This window comes from Homalodisca vitripennis, chromosome 7 (genome assembly GCF_021130785.1).
Source record: "Homalodisca vitripennis isolate AUS2020 chromosome 7, UT_GWSS_2.1, whole genome shotgun sequence".
NCBI lineage: Eukaryota > Metazoa > Arthropoda > Insecta > Hemiptera > Cicadellidae > Homalodisca > Homalodisca vitripennis.
The window spans coordinates 18,356,032-18,379,226 of record NC_060213.1 but is presented as its reverse complement, the minus strand read 5'-3'; the positions used below and the strand labels follow the sequence as shown (position 1 = coordinate 18,379,226).

The 23,195-nt window shown below is 33.9% G+C and overlaps 1 protein-coding gene across 4 annotated transcripts in view; it reads right to left on the bottom strand.

The window, feature by feature from the left end:
• Positions 1-809: 809 nt before the first annotated feature.
• Positions 810-23,195, bottom strand: part of LOC124366940 (solute carrier family 12 member 1) — a 227,806-nt gene continuing 205,420 nt past the window's right edge. For all 4 annotated transcript variants that reach the window (XM_046823553.1, XM_046823551.1, XM_046823554.1 and 1 more), the window contains 5 exons: positions 19,185-19,294; positions 17,257-17,371; positions 16,216-16,364; positions 11,257-11,365; positions 810-7,265 (listed from right to left, as the gene is read on the bottom strand). In XM_046823553.1, the coding sequence (XP_046679509.1) occupies positions 7,130-7,265; positions 11,257-11,365; positions 16,216-16,364; positions 17,257-17,371; positions 19,185-19,294 (619 nt within the window). In that variant the 3' untranslated portion in view covers positions 810-7,129. The remainder of the gene's footprint in view (positions 7,266-11,256; positions 11,366-16,215; positions 16,365-17,256; positions 17,372-19,184; positions 19,295-23,195) is intronic.

Below are 23,195 nucleotides of genomic sequence, written 5' to 3'. Positions count from 1 at the left end.
AAAGTTCCACTTTTACAAAAATCAAGGACGTTGACAGTAAAGAACAGCTGTGCAAGGCAAATCTGACAGAAGAACGGAAGTGGTTGGGAGACCACACTATTCACGTTGAGACTGGTCTCAGTTTCAGTTGTGTGGTGTCACCAAACTCAGCAGACGCGGGAGACTGAAATATGGCATTGATACCAGCTGATTCTCATTCAACTCAAAATCTCCGCAGTTGTAAATTTGTACGTTTTTTAGATACTACTATATACCAAAACAAATTTACAGAATTTTCTAACTAGAAATGATATACACCACTAGATATATCATTATATCCAATACTAGAGGTGGAGTCAAACTTAATATTTTTTCTTTAATATCTTTCCAACTAAACTGTATTTATTTTATTTTTTTAATAGGCTGCCTGACAGTGCAAAATATGTTAGTTTTAAACTCTCCAAAAATAATATTTATAATTGTCTTATTCAAAACCCATTTTATAGTACAAATTAATTTTTGAATTGCAATTTTGATGCACAATAGCTCTTAACTATTGTAACTAAGTAGTTTTAGGAAAACCCATTAATTTACATTGTTTTATTAAAGTATATTTTAAATTATATATTTTCAAACTGTACATTTTTAATAATAATTGTATATGTTATTTATTTTTAAGTATATTTTAAACTGTATATTTATAAATGATCAAAGTAATTGACCTAAATTAACTATTCTTAATAATTATTTGTAATAGTTCTCATTGTGCTATAACTACTTATTTTAGGAATATTAGAACTCGGAATAAGGGAATTATGAAAGACTCAAAGTATAATCATCAATTTATTAACATTTTAAAAATAATAATTAAAATAAATTATATTTTACACATTGAAATTTATAAATACAGCAGCTTATTTTAAACACTAAAGATTTCATACAATCAACATGTCCATAAATTGTGTTGTAAAGCATGAAACTGACTAAGTGAAAATATAAACTAAAGAAAAAAATTTGCAACTTACGTTTTATACTCGCTAGATCAGTTTGAGAGACAAAGCAATATTGATAACGGTTTAGTTTTCTTCCGAATTCCCTATTAACAATATTCAAAATCTATTTAAAAATACGATTTACTCTTTTCCCTAATACGTTATTGTTCTCCTGATTATAGCTAAAGACTATTCTAGTTTTTCTGGGCACTTTTCCTGTTCCATTAAGGAAAATTTACCAACGTTATGGTATTGTCTGTAATTGTACATGAGCTTTGAGGACCAACTTTCACTGCACTTACAGCCTGTGTAAACTCGCTTTCGAATCGGCGTCAACGTAAATCATATTAAGCAAAATAAGGGCTTGAAACAATTTTAAATGTACATGTACTTAATTCTGCAAACATGGACACTAAAAATCTTGTTCTTAGGTTTTGACTTTACATTTGAATTCACTACCAGTGTGCTGTGCTATTTCGACAATGACTTTTTGTATATGAAAAATCACAATTGTTATATATAGTAAAATGATTCACTGCGGAACAACTCTTAACAATCTACACCATCAAGATTGATTAATTTAAGTTTTTTATATTATTATCAAAATCATGTAAACTTCATTTCATTGTAATTGTCTGACACCTGTGATTTCCTTGATGAAAATGAATAAGGAATTTGAAATAATTTTTTGTTGGAAATTGACTGATTCAACTTATTTGTTCATAGTCCTTCCAAGGGATTGTTGATTCCTTGGACATTCGTAATTGATTTTGGCACTAAAATCAACATTGACATTACGCGAGGGCTTACAAAAATAGGAGGATTACTGTAATCAAGTCTAACCCGTATATTTTAAAATAATCAACGTCATACTTTGAAAACTATATTTTTACTATGGATTTTTTTTACAAATATTCATATGTCTTTAATGTTAAATTAAACAAAAATATATTAGTTCTTTACTAAGTTATGAAGTTTTATAATCCAGACGATAAATCGAAGGGGCAGAAAGAACGAATAGACACGACAGACTTCCATTTGACTTTTAGATCCTAGAATTTTTAAAGCATGATGACACAAAGCACTAAATTAAATAACAATTATATCAATCTGATCAACAGCAAATTCATGTTGAACCAACTGTGTGTCAAGGCCTCAAAACAAGATCGCAACACAAGATTTTAACTCTTAAATACGTTGTTAACTCCTCCGTCAACATTTTGCTGACCAAATCCTCGTAATAACGCAGCAAATCATTGGAGTACCGAGGCAATGGTCTAAATCGTGCATCGACCAAGCCAAAAACCTATTCCATGCTGGGAGAAGGCACCTGATTTTGAACATTGAAATAATGCCTTGGTTTTTAATGCACAAGGAACCGTTTAAGTTCACTTGCTGGTAACCAAGATCCTACACTGAACACAACACAGAATCTAAATAAAACTCAAAATCCATTCTGAAGTGGAAATCAGACACATTTGTACTTATTATCAAAGAATAAAAATTGAAAAATAAATGGTTACTCTTGAAAATACTGTGTGCCAGCCGAAGAATTATTTTTAACCAACAATATTAGTCGTATAACTGTTGAAGATACATAAATTATTTGTAAGTATTAAAATTCCGAATTGTTTTTAACTTCAACTATTTTTCCAAAATGTAAATAAAAACCTACAATTTAATAATTTTTATTCACACATATACCAGTATAGTACATTGATAGAATTTTTATCAAGTTACTGAGTGCAAACAAAAGCGAAAGATGCGAGAAATGTCATAAATAAACGCCTTTGTGTGAATGGTTACGGCAGACATTCTGAACACAGTAGTGAGACTGGAAGCTTCGCTCCAGATTGGTCCATGGCTCGGCTGTACCAAGCTTCGCTTATTGTCAAGCAGGATTTCCTAGTCTTATCTGCGGTGGGAGGTCGGTACCGGACTATCGAATAATCTAAACTAGTGAGTACTAACTAACTTTTGGTTGCAATTCAAGTACACTTCTTCTGGTGGAAATATGACTTTTGTCGGCAAAAGAAGTTTCCACATTTACTGGAATGTGACTACGGAACTACAATAAGCGATAAGCATAGGTAAAACGTTTTAGACAATGCTTCAAATTACAATAAAAAATATATATAAATAAAAATTCTTAGTTTAAATCAATTATTTGTAACACTACTTTCTCCTGTTAGACCTACTTAATATTGTTTTTACAAGTTTGGTTACTTAACTGATCATAACATTAAAAACAATAAATCATACTTGGATTTAGTCGTATTTCGTGTGTATTTGAATCTTCTGATAACGTTTAAACAATAATCTAGTTCATATTAAAGCGATTAGTTTTCAACTGATTGTGAAAGCTGTATTTACAAAACAATTACATTAATTAGAATACATCGTTAACATTGGTTTTCTTAAAAACAGCAATGTTAGTCAACGTGACATTCATGGAGAAATAGTTTTAACTATTCATGAACAATAACATTAAAATATTATCACATCCATGCCGCTGACATCAGCCTACTAAATACTTAGCTCTAATATAAAAATAATTAGTTTCTACGAGTTCAACGCAAAACTCGACAACCCACTTACACGTACGTTTCATAACAGTAAAATCATTGCTTTTTATTCATTACGTAAACACGTTTAAACAACAATACCCCGAGTTTATATCAAAGTAATTGCTTAAAGACAAAAGCTTCTCCAGTTTAACAGATTTGTTCACTATTTACAAACTTAACAATAACTGATCGGATATAAAATTACAAAATAACTTTGCGCCAATTGACAATTCGATCGCTGAACAAAGTTTAATATCTTTTATAACCACGAAGAAATATTTCTGCTCAAGTAAAAACTAAAAAAAATTAGAATGTTCGATTCATGTTAAAACCTTTACTCACAACTCAGCTGAGTGGTGCTCACAAGTTGTAATTTTCATTACAGACTGTAAATTAACGCACTTATACCACACAATTACATTCCACTCCATCAAATACAAGTGTCTGTAAATAAAAAAAAAATTAACCGTAAAAACAGTAAATCGAATGTCAATTGGCGTCGCTAACACATCCGCGATACAATATTACTATCACAAAATACGAATACTGGAATCAAAGACCAACAAAGTAATTTGTACTAAAAAAGCAGAAATCGGAAAATAGTACACCACTATGTATCACAAACCACTAATAGTTATATCTACGCAAGGACCTTATCACATGTTGACAAAGTTATTTTGATTCCAACAAACACACCATTTGACAGTGAGAACACGTAACACTCATGGACACGTTCAACAGCGTGACAGAGACATCTGACCGGAAGTAAATTAATTAATACAGTTTGAACACAAAAATATATTTTTAGTTCATTTTACGTTTAAGTAATTATTGTAAAATATTTTGGATGCACAAGAGAGGTTGGCCGCACATAATTAGACTAAATTCTGGACAGTTTTGTTATCATTTAAAACTCTGCATAGCAATAAAAGTAATCTAATGCATATAAACAGATCACTCGTAATAATTTTCTAAATTGACTCGTATGAACAAATCTTCATGAATGAATTTATTCAGCTTGGGTTTGTCCAAAAACAAAGTTAACACTTCTTACAGTACCATTGTGAGTAATAAGACTAAAATAACCTCAATGTGACTGGAGTCAGAGTTAGCGAGATTACCTCAAATTTGTTTGTAGTTACAATATTTGTTTTCTTATATATTGTATTCAAGCAATCAGTATTTTGTATTTGATACGACCGTACATAATTGGTGATATTTGTGTTTGGTCAATTTATCTAGATTTGTAAGTGTCTTTATTTTATGAATAATTTTTATTTGTAACCTTTTTGCCTATTATTAGTTAAATATTGGAGATGAAGTTTGTAGTTGATCAGTCAAATGCTTGTCCTACGTAATATGCATACGTTTTGAAGCGTTTCGTAAAATGTAAACGTAAATTACGTTGTTAGAAAATCTTTAATTTAGCCACGTATATTTAACATTCATCATAAACTAACACATTATAAAGGATGTTATTTATTTTTTGTGGTATGATATTGGTTTAGCTAGGGATGGGTGGATTTTGATTATTCTTGACACTGCGGCTCGTTTCACTCGATTTTGATATCAGTCAGCTGCATCTATCGCAGATCGACAATAAGCAAATAACTGATCGCTAAAATGTGCTTTTCATATTTCGTGTATGAAAAAGCGTAAATAGACAAATAAATTAACAATTTACTGTTTTGTAAATAATACTTTAATTTCGGTTCATATTTTCTATAATTATGTTCGTGCATCGCCACATAATAAAAATTGTCTGAGGACGACATCTGACATTGCCAATCACTAAAACGTGTTATTATCGTACTTTGTGTGAAACGCCATACATACATCACCAAATTAACAAATTATCGTACTCTCGTTAATAATATTTAGCTTACACTTCCCATGTGTCTATGTAGGGACGTCCACTGCTCAGAGACAACAAAAATCTAATTTTTTATCTCGTAATTTGTGTAGTTGTATAAATATGCCTTTTATTTGTTATGAAAGTAATATATTGTTCATGTATTAATTTTGTATATCACAACTAGGGATAGTTTGAAATATTAGACTGACTGGCCAGATTCACTTTTGCCGTAACAAAACATAATCATTTAGAATGTTGTAAGATAAGTTGACAAATAAGAGGAATTGATATCTAACTCAGAATCGAGACCAAATATTTGGTATCAGAAAGGAAATTCATTTTACCGATTCCTAGTTTTCACCATAATGTATTGTGTGACATGATTATAAATGTAAATCTGTAACTAATGTTGTTGCATTCCTGCAACTAAGTGAAACTGATGAACAATTTGTACTGTATTGGAATTTTAAAAAACAATATTACTAAAATCTGGATTAAATAGCTCAGTTTTGTTCAAAATGCATCCATAAAGTTAATAAGTACGGTACATAACAAAAAAATAAATTTTTTTATAATTACCCTGATTTTTCCTTCATTCACCTGTGAGATATATTTCTTGATACTGTATTTTTTAAGTTTAAAATAAATAATTTCCTATGGTTAGCTTCTATAAGTATGTATAAATGTTCTATAGATGTTACAGATAACGTTCACAATCACTGATAAGAGCTTTAGAGGAAATTTCTTACAGCGTTCCTTTTATATCTTATCCTTGTTTTTAAAACGTTTAAGTAAAGATATAAGACTAAGTAAAAGGTTAGACCTGAATCTTTTGGAATATTTAGGATCTACAGTAACAATAAACTAATATATTCTGTTTACTCTCAATATTTTACCATACACGTTGTTGTTTACATCAAATAAAGTATTTTGGACAAATGTTATAACTTAATAATTTCGTTGGGAAAATTTAAGATCTGAAACAAGTTTAAAACCCACTAACCAGAGGAAAATAGAAAAAAACTTAAGTTTTTCTCAAAATTAAGAACACATATTTAATAAATGATTTGGCATCTCCTTTAGTATTTTTGTTAAAATAAACAAATTCATGCAATCTCAGATGTTTTAGTTCGTAATTAAAACAACTAAGACTGTTAAACAAAATAAAACTAACTATTTTTAATAAGAAAACTAATACCAACATTATTATTATTGATTCAGAAATTTTTAAAACAATACAATAATTACTCTCTTCTGCTTTCTACATGAAATTAATTATAAAAGGATATGAGGTAAGAAATGGTTACAAAAATTATAATCACTAATCTTTAGTATCTTCGAGAAGATGAGACGGACACTTACCCACCTGACACCCAAACACATATTATACCTTTTAAATTTCGAGATGATTTTGAAATCATAAAAATAAAAAAGGTTTTTACAAATAAACAAATAAATCTCAACATAGAAAGTATATTAAACCAATATACACGTACGTAAAAGATGGCCTGTTCAACAGTATTTACAAGTGACCTGATTACGGCTAAGGAGCTACAACAATTATTACGGTAAAGCGTGGGAACTGTAGTGTCACGACCCCAGCCGGCCGGAACACATAGAGAACTGGTGACACAGAAGTGCCAGAGTGAGAAGCCGAGTAGTGGTGTCCGATCCTCGGAGCAGCGGAGGAGTCGCCTGCTAGACTGACAGCTGTCTCGTCTCCTGCCGTCGGGTGTTTACGAGTAGAACGTGAGCACGGACTGCTGGTTGCCTCGTACGAACAGGAACGGTGGCAAGTCTCTGCTGATCAGCTCCAGCCACGACATGTACAGCATCGCCGTCACTACGTTCTTCCTCGGCATAGGCAGTGTCCTACGCAGACATCGTAATATACTTTGGTACTCATGCAACAGTTGTAATCATTGTTTATCTTTTCAGTGGCAGCTGCTGAGGTCAGACGTGTTTTATGAACTCAGCAATTTCCATTTGTAAAAAAAAAATTTGTATCACATTTTACGTGGAAAATGAAAATAAAGTGTACCTAAGTGTGGGAAATGTTAACAAAGGCCTATGGTGAGTATACTATGAGTAAAAACAAGGATTTACAAGTGGTATAAACGTTTAACAGATGGCCATGAAGACATAAACGATGACGAACGCTCTGGACACCCCCGCACAATCAACAACCAATATTAACGTGAAAAAAGTGAAGGAAATGGATTGAACGATCACTGTATTACGATCAGAGAAGTCACTGATGATGTTGGCATATCGATTGGCTCATACCATGACACTTTTTAGTTGTTTTTAGGGTGTGAAACGAGTGGCAGCAAAATTTGTTCAAAACTGTTGAATTTTGAACAAAAACAGTGTTGAATTGGAAGTTGCCAGGAGTCACTAAATGAAGTCAGCGATGATGTAGAACTACTGAAATGTCTTAAAACAGGTGATGAAACGTGGGTTTACAGATATAATGACAAAACTAAGGCTCAAATCATCCCAGTGGAGGAATTCTGGATCACCAAGACTGAAAAAAGCTTGAGAAGTACAGTTGAACGTGAAGGTTATGCTCACTCTGTTCTTCGATTTTAATGTTGTAGTGCTTCATGAACTCTTGCCACAAGGTCAAACTGTCAATAAGGAGTACTACCTGCAGATTCAATGCCGTTTGCATGAAGCAATCCGAAAAAAACGTCCGGATTTGTGACAAAACAATTCATGGCTTTTGCACCATGACATTGCACCTGCTCATACTTCATTGCTTGTTTGTGAATTGTTTGCCAATAACAGTACTGTAACGATGCCTCAGCTCCATATACCGTATGATGCTGATCTAAAATTGTTTTATAATAACTTCAAAATTAAACTATCACATGATCTCGATTGTAGAAAAAAATCAGTATTACAAGAATTTACTTGAACAATGCGGTAACTCTCGAAGTAAATGGCAACTAATTAATAAAATGACTGGCCAGCAACAGAAATCAATTCATAGGATTAAAACTAGTTCAGGTCAGGTAATTGTCAATGAACACGAAATTGCAAATCAATTTATTGAATATTTTACTAGGGTTGCACGTAATAATACCAATTTCAATACTATGTTAGATATAAGAATAATAAATAGGCAAGTTAACTCACTGTATCTCAGGCCAGTAGACTCTGTAGAAATAATTGATATTGTAAATGGTATGGCAAACAAGGGATCATCTGGATTTGATAATATTAATATACTAACTGTTAAGAAAAATATTCATTTAATAGCCGAGACATTAGCAAAATTAGTTAATATAAGTTTTATTAATGGATTATTTCCAAATAGACTAAAACACGCTATTATTGTGCCCATTTTTAAAAGAGGTGATCCTGAATCTGTTGAGCAATACCGTCCTGTCTCCTTGCTTTCTATATTTTCCAAGCTTTTTGAAAAAGCTATGAGGAAAAGATTACTAGATTTTTTAGAAATAAACAATATTCTATCTCCTAAACAGTTTGGTTTTAGAAAAGGAAACAGTACGGAAGATGCTATAAGAGCTCTCATGACAATAGTTAATCACAGTTTAAACTCCAATAAAAAAGTGTCAGGCCTTTTTATTGATTTTACAAAGGCCTTTGACTTGGTTAGTCATGTCAATTTATTAATAAAATTTGGAGGCAGTTGGAGTGAGAGGGGCTGCGCTTGGTTGGTTCTCCTCATACCTTACAGGGTGCAAACAACAAGTGCGTATTATTAAGGCTCTAAGCGATGAGAGGTCTGTAGACATTGGCATACCGCAGGGATCTGTACTTTCCGCCGACTTGTTTGCAGTTTTCATTAACGACCTTTTATTATTACCGTTTAAAGGAGAAGTAATTGCATTTGCGGATGACATCGTATTTGTTTATTCAACCGACAGTTGGAATGAAATACGGGCTTTTATAGATCATGATTTACTATTACTTAAATCATGGTGCGATTCAAATTCTATGTTAGTCAATGCAAATAAAACCAAATTATTAAATTTTGATTTAGTTGGATATACTTTTATGATCAAATCAAGTATCACAACTGTCAAAATACTTTGAACTGTAATTGCGATTTAATTGAACAAGTTAACGAAATTAAATATTTAGGAATATTGTTAGATAATAGAGTATCGTGGAAAGCTCAAGTCAATGCATTGAATACTGAATTGCGAAAGTCTATTCGATCATTTTATTTTTTAAGAAATGTATGTGACTCGCAGTTTTTAAGAACGATATATTTTGCACTAATACATTCACGGTTACAATACGGAATTGAATTCTGGGGATCCGCTTTTGACAACTTATTGAACAAGTTAAATGTGACTCAAAAATATATTATTCGTATCATTTGCTTCAAACGCAGAAGAGATCATACGGATCAGCTTTTCAAACAACTAAATATTTTAACAATAAAAAATTTGTTCATATTCAAAGTTCTTCGGGCTTTTTATAAGAGGAGTGGTAACCGGGGGACAGAAAATTTATTCTATCAAACTAGAAATGTAGTAAGTCGCCATTTTGTAAGACCGAGGGTGAATAAATCATTTTTTTCAAAAACTTTTCTCTACTTAGGCCCAAAAAGTTTCAATCGTTTGCCACAGGAAATTAAAAGTTGTAATACTTTGGTTTCCTTTTCTAATAAACTAAAATATTGGCTATTTGATGCTGCAAGTATTGATGTTCTGTTACGGTAAAAATACATTAGAATTAGGTTCATGAGTCCATTCCTATCAGTGTGAATTCCGTCCTTGTGATAAGAACCCTATTGTTATTCGTCACAGGAGCTGCCTGTTACAGTGTTTTTGTTTTGAAGACTAGACTGTTAAGACATCTTTATTTTGTTATTACTTTAATATTAGTTTTAATTTAGTCACCATGTACTGGATAAAGGTGACTGTAATTTTCCACAAATGTTTTGAATTACTATTGTAAATATTGGGAAAATAAAATAAATATTATTATTATTACTCCAGACATGGACATTAATGTAGAAAAACAAATTTCTTTTTTCAGAAAGAAAATTCCACTTTTTTAAACATAACTCGTATATTCTTTCATCAGCTGAGTACAACATGTTGACAATTTAGTTTAGTTTGATTACAATATTCATTGTAATTAAAAAGATATAATTAAATTGCTCAATGAAGATAACTATAACAAATTCCTAGGAGCTTACTGCTTGAGCCCAAAGGGTATTAGAGAACAGGAACCCACATTGGTTTTTGCAGAACCCCCAAATACAAGGAAGGGAGGCACAAAAGGTCCTTGTACAATTAAGTGCAGGGTCCAGACTTTTCCCACATAAAAATTGTGGTAACTATTTTTTTTAATAATAGTTGTCTAGATAAATGGCTAATAGCGTCATAATTATGTTTTTAGGCGGGTTTAAGTTCATCTTTGAGTACAACTTTGAGATCAAGTTCTTGACCTACTTCTTGAGTCCTAGGATGATTCTTCTTTGAGGACTACTTTCATTTAATCTCCCTTTTAGCGACCACAGCTGCAATGTCGAGCCAAGATACTGCGTCTGAGTCGAAATTAACATGAAGGAAAGTCAATTTCAAAGTTTTATTAAGTAATAAGTTTTTAGGCAAAATTTCTAAAGAACATTGGAACCACCAGCCCTCCCCCACCCCCCCCAAGATATCATTTTAGTTAATTATTACTCTATTTTGGCAGCAACGTCGCCGTAATAATTTTATTTTAACATCTAAGAGTGGCGCTTGTAGGTTATATTTGCCATGATTACACTTAAAAGTAAACTTTGCAATACCGAGTGCTTATTACTAAGACCTCAGAGATCTCCAACCACATGTGTTTCTTATCAGTTATTAGTGACATTGTAACAAGTACTCACATGACAATGAGGTTGGAGGCGGTGGAGTGCTCCAGCAGCAGTTCCCTCAGTCGCAGATGTCGGTTGGTCTTGTCCTTCATCGCCAGCAACTCAGCGTCCGTTATGTGCACTGAAAACCAACAACCATTTGTGTTATTGAACTACAATATAACTGTTGTTTGTTCATGGATATTTTGTAGTATTGCATTTTCTACACATAACGCAGCTACGGCGGGAAGGGTAGATTCAATATGAATGTTGAGTTTAGCTCCATTCATAGCTACGTTATGTGTAGAAAACTCGGTTGTTTCGATAGCGTGTCTAAACATTGTAGTGCAGATAATTGTGGAGGTGAAGGATTTTTGTTTGCATCACTGAACGACAGCAAATGTATGAATTCCCTGTCACTTTCTAAAACCTTCTATCATAAAAAAAACTTCAAATAAAGTAAAGATAATTGTTTACTCAGTTGATACTTTTCTAGCTACTGACCATGCTCCATTCACAACCATGTGTATATCCTGTAGGCTTCATATGAAGGTGTTACTTTATCACTAACATTAATTGTAAAAAGTTAAAAATATCGGGTATAATAACACACTTATCAGACCATGATGGACAGTTGTTGGAAATTTATTGTTTGGAAAATGACTTTGGTCATAAAACTAAAAAATATTGTAGGAAATTTACGAAGGCTAACACAGATTTATTTTAAACTTCTGGGACACGAAAATTGGTTAGATGTTTATCAAGCTACTGTTGAAACTAAATACAATGTTTTTTATTGTAAATTTGCTTATGCCTTTGAAACTAGCTTTCCCAAACTACTAACAATAGAAAAAAATAACAATGTTAAATGGATTTGAAATGTTAAAATTAAAAATGATGAAATTGTGAAACTTGAAAAAGAGTATAGATTGCTGAAAACCGAGATTTTAAAACAGAAAATTAAACAGTTAAAAAGGGAAGTTAAATTACAAATTAATAATGAAAAAAAAACAGTTTTTGGATAATAAAATAATGAATTATACAAATAAATCAAAATCTACATGGAAAATTATAAAATCTGAAGTTGACAACAGTACTAAAACAAATGAAAATATACATATTGTTGTAGAGGGCAAAACTGTATCAGAGCCAAATCTTGTCAGCAATATTTTTAATGATGTTTTTGTAAATGCTGTAGATAATTTAGTAATTCCGAACATCCAACCTAAAATTGTTAGTGTGTTGTCCTTTAAAACACAAAATTCAAGAAGATTCACTTTTGAATCTGTTAATGAAGATGCAGTAAAAAAATTGTTATGGCTTTTAAAAACAAATTTTCGACTGGTATCGATGATATTCCAATGGCTTTGGTAAAACAATCGTTCCCGCTCATCTCCAGGCCACTCACGCACATTATTAATTCATCATTAATTTCTGGTTTTTTCCCATGTCAATTAAAAATTGCTAAGGAAACACAAATGACCCATCAAGTTTCAGACCTATATCATTGTTACCCGTATTCTCAAAGGTTTATGAAAAAGTAGTTTATAACCAGCTTATGAAATATTTGGAACTAAATCAGTTACTTGATAACGAGCAACATGGTTTTCGACCAGGCAGATCCACAGGCAGCAAGTGTTAAATTTATTGAATCGATTATAGACTCAATTGACAGAAATGAAAAAGTTATTGGAATTTTGAAAAAGTTATTGGAATTTTGAAAAAGTTATTGGAATTTTTCTTGATCTTACCAAAGCATTCGACAGTGTGTCACATGATGGGTTGCTTAATGTCCTTAGTGATTTTAATATAAAAGGCAAGGAATACAATTGCTTTAGGTCATATTTGAAGAATAGACAGCAGTGTACTCAAATTCAACACATTTTAAACTATGCTGGAAGTCAGTATAATTACATTAGAACCTATTTAAAAAAATGTAAAATAGTAAAACATGGCGTTCCTCAAGGTTCTATCCTGGGCCCTCTTTTATTTCTCTGTTATTTAAAGGGGCTCCCTGGGACGGTTCCAGGTGGTGGCTCAATATGCCTTTATGCTGATGATGCAAGTATTACGGTTTCAGGTAATAAACAGGAAGACATTGAGCTTTTATCTTTTTTAAACCTTTTAACTGTTAAAGATTTCCTGAGTTCCAAGAATCTCTTGCTAAACCCAAATAAATCAAATTTTGTATCGTTCAGTACCAAACAATCAAGATTACAATTTGAGCCTAACATATATTTAGAAAATTCAAAATTGAATCAAGTAGACAGTACAAAGTTTCTTGGAATAATATTAGATCGGAATTTAGGTTGGGAGAAACATGTTGATTATGTGGTAAAAAAAATGTCCTCCGGTCTATTTGCTTTACGCCAAATGTCAAGGGTGTGTAGCATTGAGACATTGAAAGCCATCTACTTTGCTATGGTAAATTCCCATATGTCTTACAATATAGGCATATACGGAGCCACAACTAAAAGAAATCTGAACAGAATCTTATTACAACAAAAAAAGCTCTAAGAATAATTTTTAACTTAAAACAAAGAGATACAGTGAAACCATACTTTTCTCAACTTCAAATTTTGACTGTATATGATCTATACATTTATGAAACTGTTTTATACGTAAAAAAATACAACTACCTAATTAATATTTTAAATCATCATGATCATAATTTAAGACGTAGCAGATATGTGGAACAACATAGGCTGAAGTTTTATGAAAATAAAACTGGTTTCATCGGCACAAAATTTTTGTTTAACCTTCCTCTCAATATTCAAAATGAGCAAAATTATGAAAAATTCAAAAAAACTACTTAAAGATTATTCATTAACATTATCCTTGTATTCTTTTGAAGACTTTTTTTGTTTTAATATGTAAGTAACTTTTAAGTATTGTTGGGTATGATTAGAAATGTATAAAATCCCCTTAAATTACCTAATAATTACCTTAACTAATAACTGCCTTGATTTAAAAATTGTTTTAACTTACTCTGCAGAAGGCTACATAGCCAAATCTTACTTTTTCAGTGAGTGTCAAACTGATTTTTATGTTTTAACTAGCGGGCCCGGCGCGCTTTGCTGCGCATTTCAATAATTTTTTGCAAAAGTTGCCCGCGGCTTCGCACGCAATTTCCCGTTGAAAACAGTACACTATATTCACTTATTCTTTTTCTATCACATTCTAAACATTGCTGAGATAATTGATAGTCGTTCCATCGTGAGCCTCTTGGGCGTATTATGAAGGTATGTACCATATTCCTGCCTCTATCTAGCTGTTACCCACGGCTTCGCACGCAAATCTTAAGAACCGAAGTCCTTATATTACTTAGTAAATTTTTTTTTTTACTATAATAAATTTTAGATTAAATTAGTTATATCTCGATGCCACGATTGAGCTTGCTTTGTTGTCTCGATCGAGAGAATATGTACACACGGAGTTTTGAGAACCATACTTCTGTCAAAAAAAACAACTAAGGTTGATTTTATAACATTCTTTATATTTGTAGCCAACGTAAGATAGTAATTATGATATCTGCATTACTCTTCTGATCAAGCATGAGCATGGTTTATATTAAATAAATATTGCAGTTAAAGGTGAATTTTTACGTCAAATTTGAATTGTATTATCTGGATAGTAAAAGTCTATGTTTAACAGTGATTGCAAAAACAGTTTAAACAAAATTTGTCGTTTCTCTTAAGCTTACTCTATGCTTTAAAACTATAAGTGTAATATATGTTTACAAAGAACAGCTGATTAAAAATTTGAAAAGACGTTAACGTATGTTTGCTGCAATGCATTTCTTATGGGTATTTCTGTAACCAGTGGGGCGGAATCCTGAATCGGGAAAGGGATGGGCATAGCTTATAAACCTTCTCCGTGGAAAAATACATATACGTACAAATTTTCATCATGATCGGTCCAATAGTTCACGATTCCATAAAGGACAAACATACAAACATTCATTTTTATATATATAGATATATAAATTATAAATTTATATTGAGATTTATTGTGACTCTATTCTTGTAATCTGTTACATGTCTGAATACAGAAATTTTGAATTTGAATATGTTGTATTAAAGTTGCTAACAAATTCTCAAAATAACGTATTAATTTTAACAGTTCAATCCTAATAAAAGCTGACGTTTAAACAGAATTATGTTTAGTGTGGACTGCTGATTGAGACAGGGATCTCGTTTACTAAGGGTTCACCCCAGAGGGTTCACTTCTGGCTGGTTTATACCTACCAGTTGACTCTACATTGGGTACAGCAAAAGCCAATGCTTCACTTAATTCTGGGCAACCTTATGGATGTCCAGGAGCGGCACATCACTAACTGTAAATGTCGAGAAATTGGGGTGCAAGGGTAGATCGATAGGTCTAGTCTACTGCAGAAGATGACTGAGTTGGTGGGTTCCCCTAAGAATCAAAGGTTCTTGCCGGCTTGACACGAGGGTGTACCACCCCCTACCTGCTTTGACTGGAGAGACTGGTATTTTCCTCATGGATCTCGATAGGTGGCGGACCCTACCCCCAACCTTTTTTTTCCTTCCTGAGGAAAAAGGACAGTTTGTCCCCGTGCTTAGTCTTAAAAGGACCTTTGCGCCTCCCTTACTTTAATTTTGTGCCCTCAAAGACCGAGTGCAAAAACCAATCAGATTTAAGGGCTCCTGTTCTCTAATGTCCTTGGAGCTGAGGAGATACGCTCCCAGGTATCTTTTCCGAGTCTCTACGATGGCAGGACAATCTAACCAAATGTGCTCCTCTGACTCCTCCTCCTCTCCACAGAGTCTACACTCGTTACTCTGACCAAGGCCTACCTTCATAAGGTGCTTCCTTAGAGGGCTATGTCCTGTCAATATTACCCCCAACCTTACCCATCCAGAATATCCTGTCACTTCGGAAGCAAGTGCAAAGGTTTTTTTTAGGACTAGGTGCAACAAGAGGAGTTCTCTGCTACATGACCGCACACACTGAAGCTTTGAGGCTTACCTCCGTCTTCGTCCTCATCCGCAATTTTCAGCTCCTTGATGAGAGACTCAAACGCCGCCACCGACTCCTCCTGAGGGCTCTTGGTGATATCTGGGATTACTTTCAAGTCTGAGTAGTCTATCCGGAACTTGGCGAGCAGGCTGGCCATGCTGCAACAACCAACAACATTGCGTCAGACTTATGGATACAAAATACGCGAACATTCTGAGCATTCTATTTTTTGAACAAATTCTCAACCAAGAGACCACTCTTGGGTGTGCCAAGGATTGTTCACGCTGCTGTAAAATGTCATAGAAATTAGTTTAGAGCTGTCATAACAGGAGAAGCACCAGTGGAACTGTTTCCAATGTGCAGGAAAGGTGATCAAACCCTAGTATAAACACACATTACTCCAGCTACAACCATGGCCAAACGCTAGTTACAACAATAGATAAACATGTTTGATTTCTTGTCAACATTTAACACATTGAAGCCCAGCCCTATTTCGGAGTACACCACTCCAAAACTTAGTTCTTCACCATATTATATCCATTTAGCCTTATAATTACGGAATATAATCGCTTTTATACAATTTAAAAAAAATATAGGCTATAAACAATTTTAATTCTTTTATCAGAAATAACTTTGGTTTTATGTTTAGTACTATGAAATTCAAAGCTCGTGCGACATTTACTTACACAGAAATGGCAAAAAGGGAAAATGACATGTCCTTGTTAAAATTGATTTTATTCAACTTGTAAATAAAGCAGGCCTATAATTTTTGTTTCCTTGAATTAAGAATTAAATTTTACTTAATTTTAATTCTATATAGTAAATAATTTCTTTTTAATTTATATATATAATTTCAATAAACATTGAATCGCAAAAATTATATATATATATAAAAAAAGAAAAAAAGATTTAGATTGATATTTTAATACCCTAATTATGAGTTGTTTACAAAACTCATACATTTTCTCTCAAATGGCTTGGGGTTTTTGGCACATCACTTGATACAATGGCCGGGGTGGAGAGGGTTAAGTTAGCAGCTGTCCTACTCACTTCCTCTGCTCGTACTGCAGTTCGTCCTTCTTGTTGGCCAACGTGAAGACCCGCAGCTTGCAGTCGGACCAGTTGTGTCTGGTGGAGATGATGTACGGCAGCAGCAACGTCAGACCTGTCACATCATTGTCACGTCAGCACAACACAAAATTCATTCCTTCAAATATTATCACTTTTCATTCCAGAGACTACTAAGATATTATGTTTGCAAATGTAAATGTTGAGTTTAGCTCCAGTTCATCTTCCTCTTAGTGCAGCATCTGGGAATCTGACACTGTCACAGACTTGACTCCTGGAATTCGTTTTTTAATACGATAAATTGTACTGAGGCTAAGTGGAAAAGAGAAGTTTATAGTCCTAATTTCACCTCTAATAAAGTCTAGATTAATTTCAAAACTTGCTTACTCCACCGTGCTCAGGGGTGCCTAAAACATCGCAGTGCACTCAATTGTGCACCTGATGAGACAATGAGAATACCTCCACCTAGATTGTACTGTATTTTGCAGTCTAGGTGTCTCTGATGTCAAAGCAATGTAAAGAGTTCATTTTGAGCTTCTTCGTCACAGACTTTTTTTTATCTCTTCAGACAAACATGACTCCAGATTCCAGGAGTCAAGCCTGTAACAGTGCAAGATTCCAGATGCTGCACTAAGAGAAAGATGAACTGGAGCTAAATTCAACATTCATATGACACTAGTTTTATTTCTCTACAAGTCATACGACATCTGGAGTAAATAGACCATATTTATCCATCTGCAGTTACTTTATCAGGAAAAATCAATCTTGCAGACGAGCAAAGTTTTATAATAAACCAAAATGGCTGCTTAACATCCTATTTCTATTCCTCATAGCTGGTTGTCACAGTATCATTTTCTAAAACCTGGGTTCAAATCCTAGCTCGGGTATGTCATTTTCACATGCAGCAAATAATAATCTGTGCTTTGCCTGAATGCAGCACAGTCTTCGATGGTGATGAAATGAAAGGAGAAAACATCAACCTAAGAATGGAAGACAGGAAAAACTCATTAATGTATGCCTGAGGTACTGCCTAAGTATTTAGTCCAGAATTAGAGGTGGTGGATGAACATTGGGGAAACCCGCAAATGCATACTTAGCCTGAGATATGTGGTCAACGGTTCCAGACTAGAATTTCATATAATCTTTGGAGGAAAGAAAAAAACACCCAACCATTGAATCAATTTCAAGTTTATACATTGAATCAAGTTTATAAATTGCATCTATTACAATAGTTTATAAAATGGACTACTTAAAAAAATGTTTTTCTTAATTTTCATCTATTCACTCACCACTATTTTATTTCTTGAAAAATTTAGACAAAGAAATTGAGTATTCATTAATTTTTAAAAATCAACCACTCCAATAATTAAATATTATTTCTGTGAGACTTTTTGTATTCAAGGAAAAGATTATCAGGGCTACGTAATGAAAACTTTCAAGAAATCGGTCTAGAAAGTTGAAAAATGTTGAAACAATGAAACTCCTCAGATGGCAAGAAGCATCTATAATATAAAGAAATTGAGTATTAAAAATACCTAAAGAATCATTAAAAACAAAATCAAGAAACGAACAATATTTTGACAATTGATCAAACAATTGTTTTTACTAAAAATTGATCGCACTCAATCTTGAATGGCTAGATTTTGGAATGATCAAAGTACCTCATCACAACAATAATTCTAAAGAAGCTGGATCTCTAGTTGGGATTGGTGCTTAAAATTGAATTGTGGAAAATTTGTTATTTTCCAAATGCCGAGGATGGCAGCACCAGACAACATGACAGTGACCGATCTCTCCGTAATTCTGCTGCACACACTAGTTTAATACGGTCTATCCGATCAAGCAAGGTGAATACGATATGGCTCTGTCTTAGTTATTTATTTGCAACTCCGAAACTAATCGTCAGTTACCTCCGTCGTCGTACAACCACCACACATCGATGATGCCCTTCTTCTGACTCTTCTGGAACTGGATGAGGTTGTTGATGATGGGCTTGCTCAGAGGTTGACCGTCCAGACCCCTAGGGGACAAACAATTACGAGATTCAGTGCTGCCGTAAGCCTTACGACAATAAAGATTATGTACACTCTGTATTACATAAACTAGTGTGTAACACTAGCTGGAAATGTTACTTAAATAATTGAAACCATATTAGAGTTTTTACCCCTATTATCTAAAAATGAGTACAAAGTTGATAGCTAGGTATGTGCAGCACTATAATAGTTTCATTTTTGTTTTTTTTTTTATAATTGAAGTTCATTTTGAATATTAGGAGCACAATTAAAAAGGATTTGAAAAAAATCTAAAACCTATTACGAGGTAAAATATTCTTAATTTAAATTCTTGCGCATTTTGTAACAGTTTTATTAAATAGGCAGACATAATAGATCTTCTCTAATTACGAAAATCTGGTATAGAATGATTATACAAAACTTAAGACAACTCTCTGCTGTAATAGTCATAGTCATAGTCATATTTCTCTTTATTAACATATTCTTCAAGAACAGTAATAGAGTCACAATGTTAACAAATTACATAATTGATATTAATAAATAATCAATATACAAGATGTCAGAGCCTCCAATCTTCCTTGTTTACTTCTGTGAATTCTTCGATGGTGTATATTGGGTGGTCCACCAGGAAGTTGTGAAGACATCTTTTCAAGGCAGCTCCCTTGAGGTTTTTCACAGCTTGTGGCAGGAGGTTCCTCAGCTTCCTACCAATGTAGGATGGTTTTTCCTCGAAAAGTGATGTCCGATGTAGAGGTAGTGTGTAATTTCCTGCATGGCGTGTGTTATGTGTATGAAGGGTTTTTCCTGTTTGTACATGCAGTTGGTCAACATGCAAAATTACTTCTTGTATGTAGAGTGCAGTAATTGTCATAATTCCCAAGGTTTTAAATGCTTGTTGGCAGCTTTGTTGGTGTTCGAGTTCCGCTAGGGTTCGGATAGCTTTTTTTCTGCAGGAGTAGTACTCTGTTCAGGTTTCCTGCAGAGGATCCACCCCAAACAGCAAGTCCATACCTCACATGAGTTTCCACCAAAGCATAGTAAGCTGTTTTTTGCTGCCTCCAAGTTTGCCGATACATTTTTATTCCGGCGTACTACATATATACCAGTGCTGATTTTTTTGCAAACCTGGTTTACATGCTCAGTCCACGTAAGTTTGTGGTCAATAGTTTACGCCAAGGAATTTGATATGGTCTTTTCTTGATACATCAAGTGGGTTAGGGATATGGTCCTTCCTCTTGCTGAAGTTGATGTGAACTGTCTTCGATGGATTCATGGCTAAGATCATTCCTTCTGCAGTAATTGAGGGCTTTACTGAGAGAGCTTGTGGCACTTTCGTACACTCCTTCAGCAGAGTCATTCTTAATCAACAATGTTGTATCGTCTGCATGCATCACACAAGTGGTATTGTGATCACGTATATAAGCTGGGAAGTCATTCACAAAATAAGACAAAGAGAACTGGGCCCAAAACAGATCCTTGCGGTACTGCCGCGGTAACAGGTAGTGGCTTGGATTGATGTGAAGTAGTTTTACACCATAAATGGTAGTTTGCAGCTCGACTATTTGAGATCGGCCTGTGAGGTAACTTACAAACCATTTGTTAGCTGTGTCTCTGATTCCTAATGATGTTAATTTCTTTGAGATGATGTCGTGGCCCATGCAATCAAATACGCCTTGCTGTAGTCAAGAAAGAGTGCAGATACGTATTGTTCTTTGTCTATTTGGTCAATAACATGTTCAACAAGGCTGATGATGGCAGAGCTGGTTGATTTTCCTTTCAAAAATCCATGTTGCTTTTCGGTTATCAATTTTCTTGTTTTAGGTGAGCCATGAGTCTGTGTAGAGCTATTTTTTTCTATGATTTTTGAGAATGTTGAGATTAGAGAGATGGGACGGTAATTTTGGACTTCCAGTGTTGAACCTTTTTTATGTTTGGGGTATACTTTAGAGAGCTTAAGGGCTGTAGGGAACTCACCAAGGCTGAAGGACTTATTAAATTATGCTGACTAAAGGCGGCATTAGCTCTTCAGAGCAGTGTTTCACAATTTTAGAAGAATATTCATCCACTCCACTTGAAGATTTTGATTTTAGGGCATTTATGATGTTCCGTACTTCATTGATGCATGTTGGGGTTAGATATAGAGATTTATCAACATAGTTAAGTGGAGTTTCGTAATTTTCATTATCATTTGCGTCCCCTGGGGAGCAGTTATTCTGTTTCAGCGTCAATTCTGCTACTTCTGTGAGAAGAAGGTGTTTAAAGTGGTCTGCAGTTTGTGTGGGGTTGTCCACATGTTTCCCATTCCACTGAGAGACATATGTTTGGCTGTAGTTGATGTTTTTCCTCTTCTTTCATTGTTTTATGACATTCCAAAGAGCTTTACTTTTGTTGTCAGCCGAGTTGATGAAAGTCAGCATTAGCATTTTTTCTTATTTCTCTAAGTTTTTTATCATAATTTTTTCTTTTTTACCACCATATCTTCTTTGTCTTGGGTATTTCCTGTGGTCTCAAATTTGTGCAGGGCTTTTAGAAAGTAATTTTTAAGGTTTTGGCCTCGTTGTCATAATACACATGTTTCCTTTTGTGTTTTTGGACTACATTTTTTAGTAGGACAGGCAATGTCTAGCGTTGCTTGGAGAGTTCTATGAAAGATGTTGTACGCTTGCTCTGCATCTGGGGCCATATAGACAGCATTCCAGTTTTTTATTCATTAGGAGAGATTTTATCTTGGTCTGTATTAGAATAACAAAGTTTCTCTTGAGAATGATCTGTGGAGGGATGGTTTACCTCTCCAGTCATATATTTTTATAATTTGAGCAGTATGGTCAGAAAGTCCAGTTTCAAGTATGGCTGTGCCAATGTTGTCCTCGATTATGTTTGTGCATATGAAGTCAATTGAGGTGGCAGTGCCTATGTGTGATACGTGTTGCAGGAAGTGGCAGTCTTCGGATGTTATGGGTGTGTAGTTCATCTTCTAGGATAGTGTGGTCTAGGGTTGTTTTCATCCTGTCGATGTTTATGTCTCCAGCAAGCATGATTGATTTACTGTGTGCTTGAGTATATTCTAAGATGTTGGATAAGGGCATTTTACAACCGGCTCGTACATTCTCTTTGGGAGATCGATATACCCCAAGAATGTGTATGTATTTACCCATGGATTCAATTACTGCCATGGCTGCTTCACAGTTAAATTCTTGGCAGAGGTGGGATATGTCAGTTGCTGTTGTGCAGTTTTTGAGGTTTTCTTTGGCATATTATGGCAACACCACTAAGCTTATGATTTTTCTCTGCAGTATTCTGCTATGAGAAAGTACCCTTCAATTTTTTGTATTCTCTATTTCTATTTTTTTCAGGCCATGTTCAGTAAGCACTAGTATATTGGGGTCAATGTCATTAAGAAGGTGGTTAAGTCTGTCTAATTTTTTGTCTAGTCCACGGATGTTTTGGTGTAGTATTTTTAGGTTACTTAGGTTTGTTTTTAGATTTGAGTTTATAATATACCTGTTTTTTGAATTTGATCTTTTTCTGTTAGGTTTGGTCTAAAAAATGGTGGTTGTTTTTTTTGGCTTGTATTTTCAGTTACTGTCGTCAGATGGGTGATAGAGACTTTTCGTTAGTAGTGGTAAGTTCTTGTGTTGCCTTATAGTGCTCAATATACTTGTCGAAAAAGTCCTGTATGTTTCATTGGGTGCTTTAAGTTTAGCTGTACAAGCGGTGGTGACTTATTAGATTTCTGAGCTGGTTTTTTGTAATCTTTAGACTCCGGCATTGTACAAATATTTTCTCTGTGAAACATGGCTTCCACTTCGATCACTTCAAAGTCTCCTTTGTCCCTTGGTATGCATGTGGAATTGGTCGCTGTTTATCTGATATGGTTAGGACTGGGTTGTTGTAAGGTTCTTTGGGGTA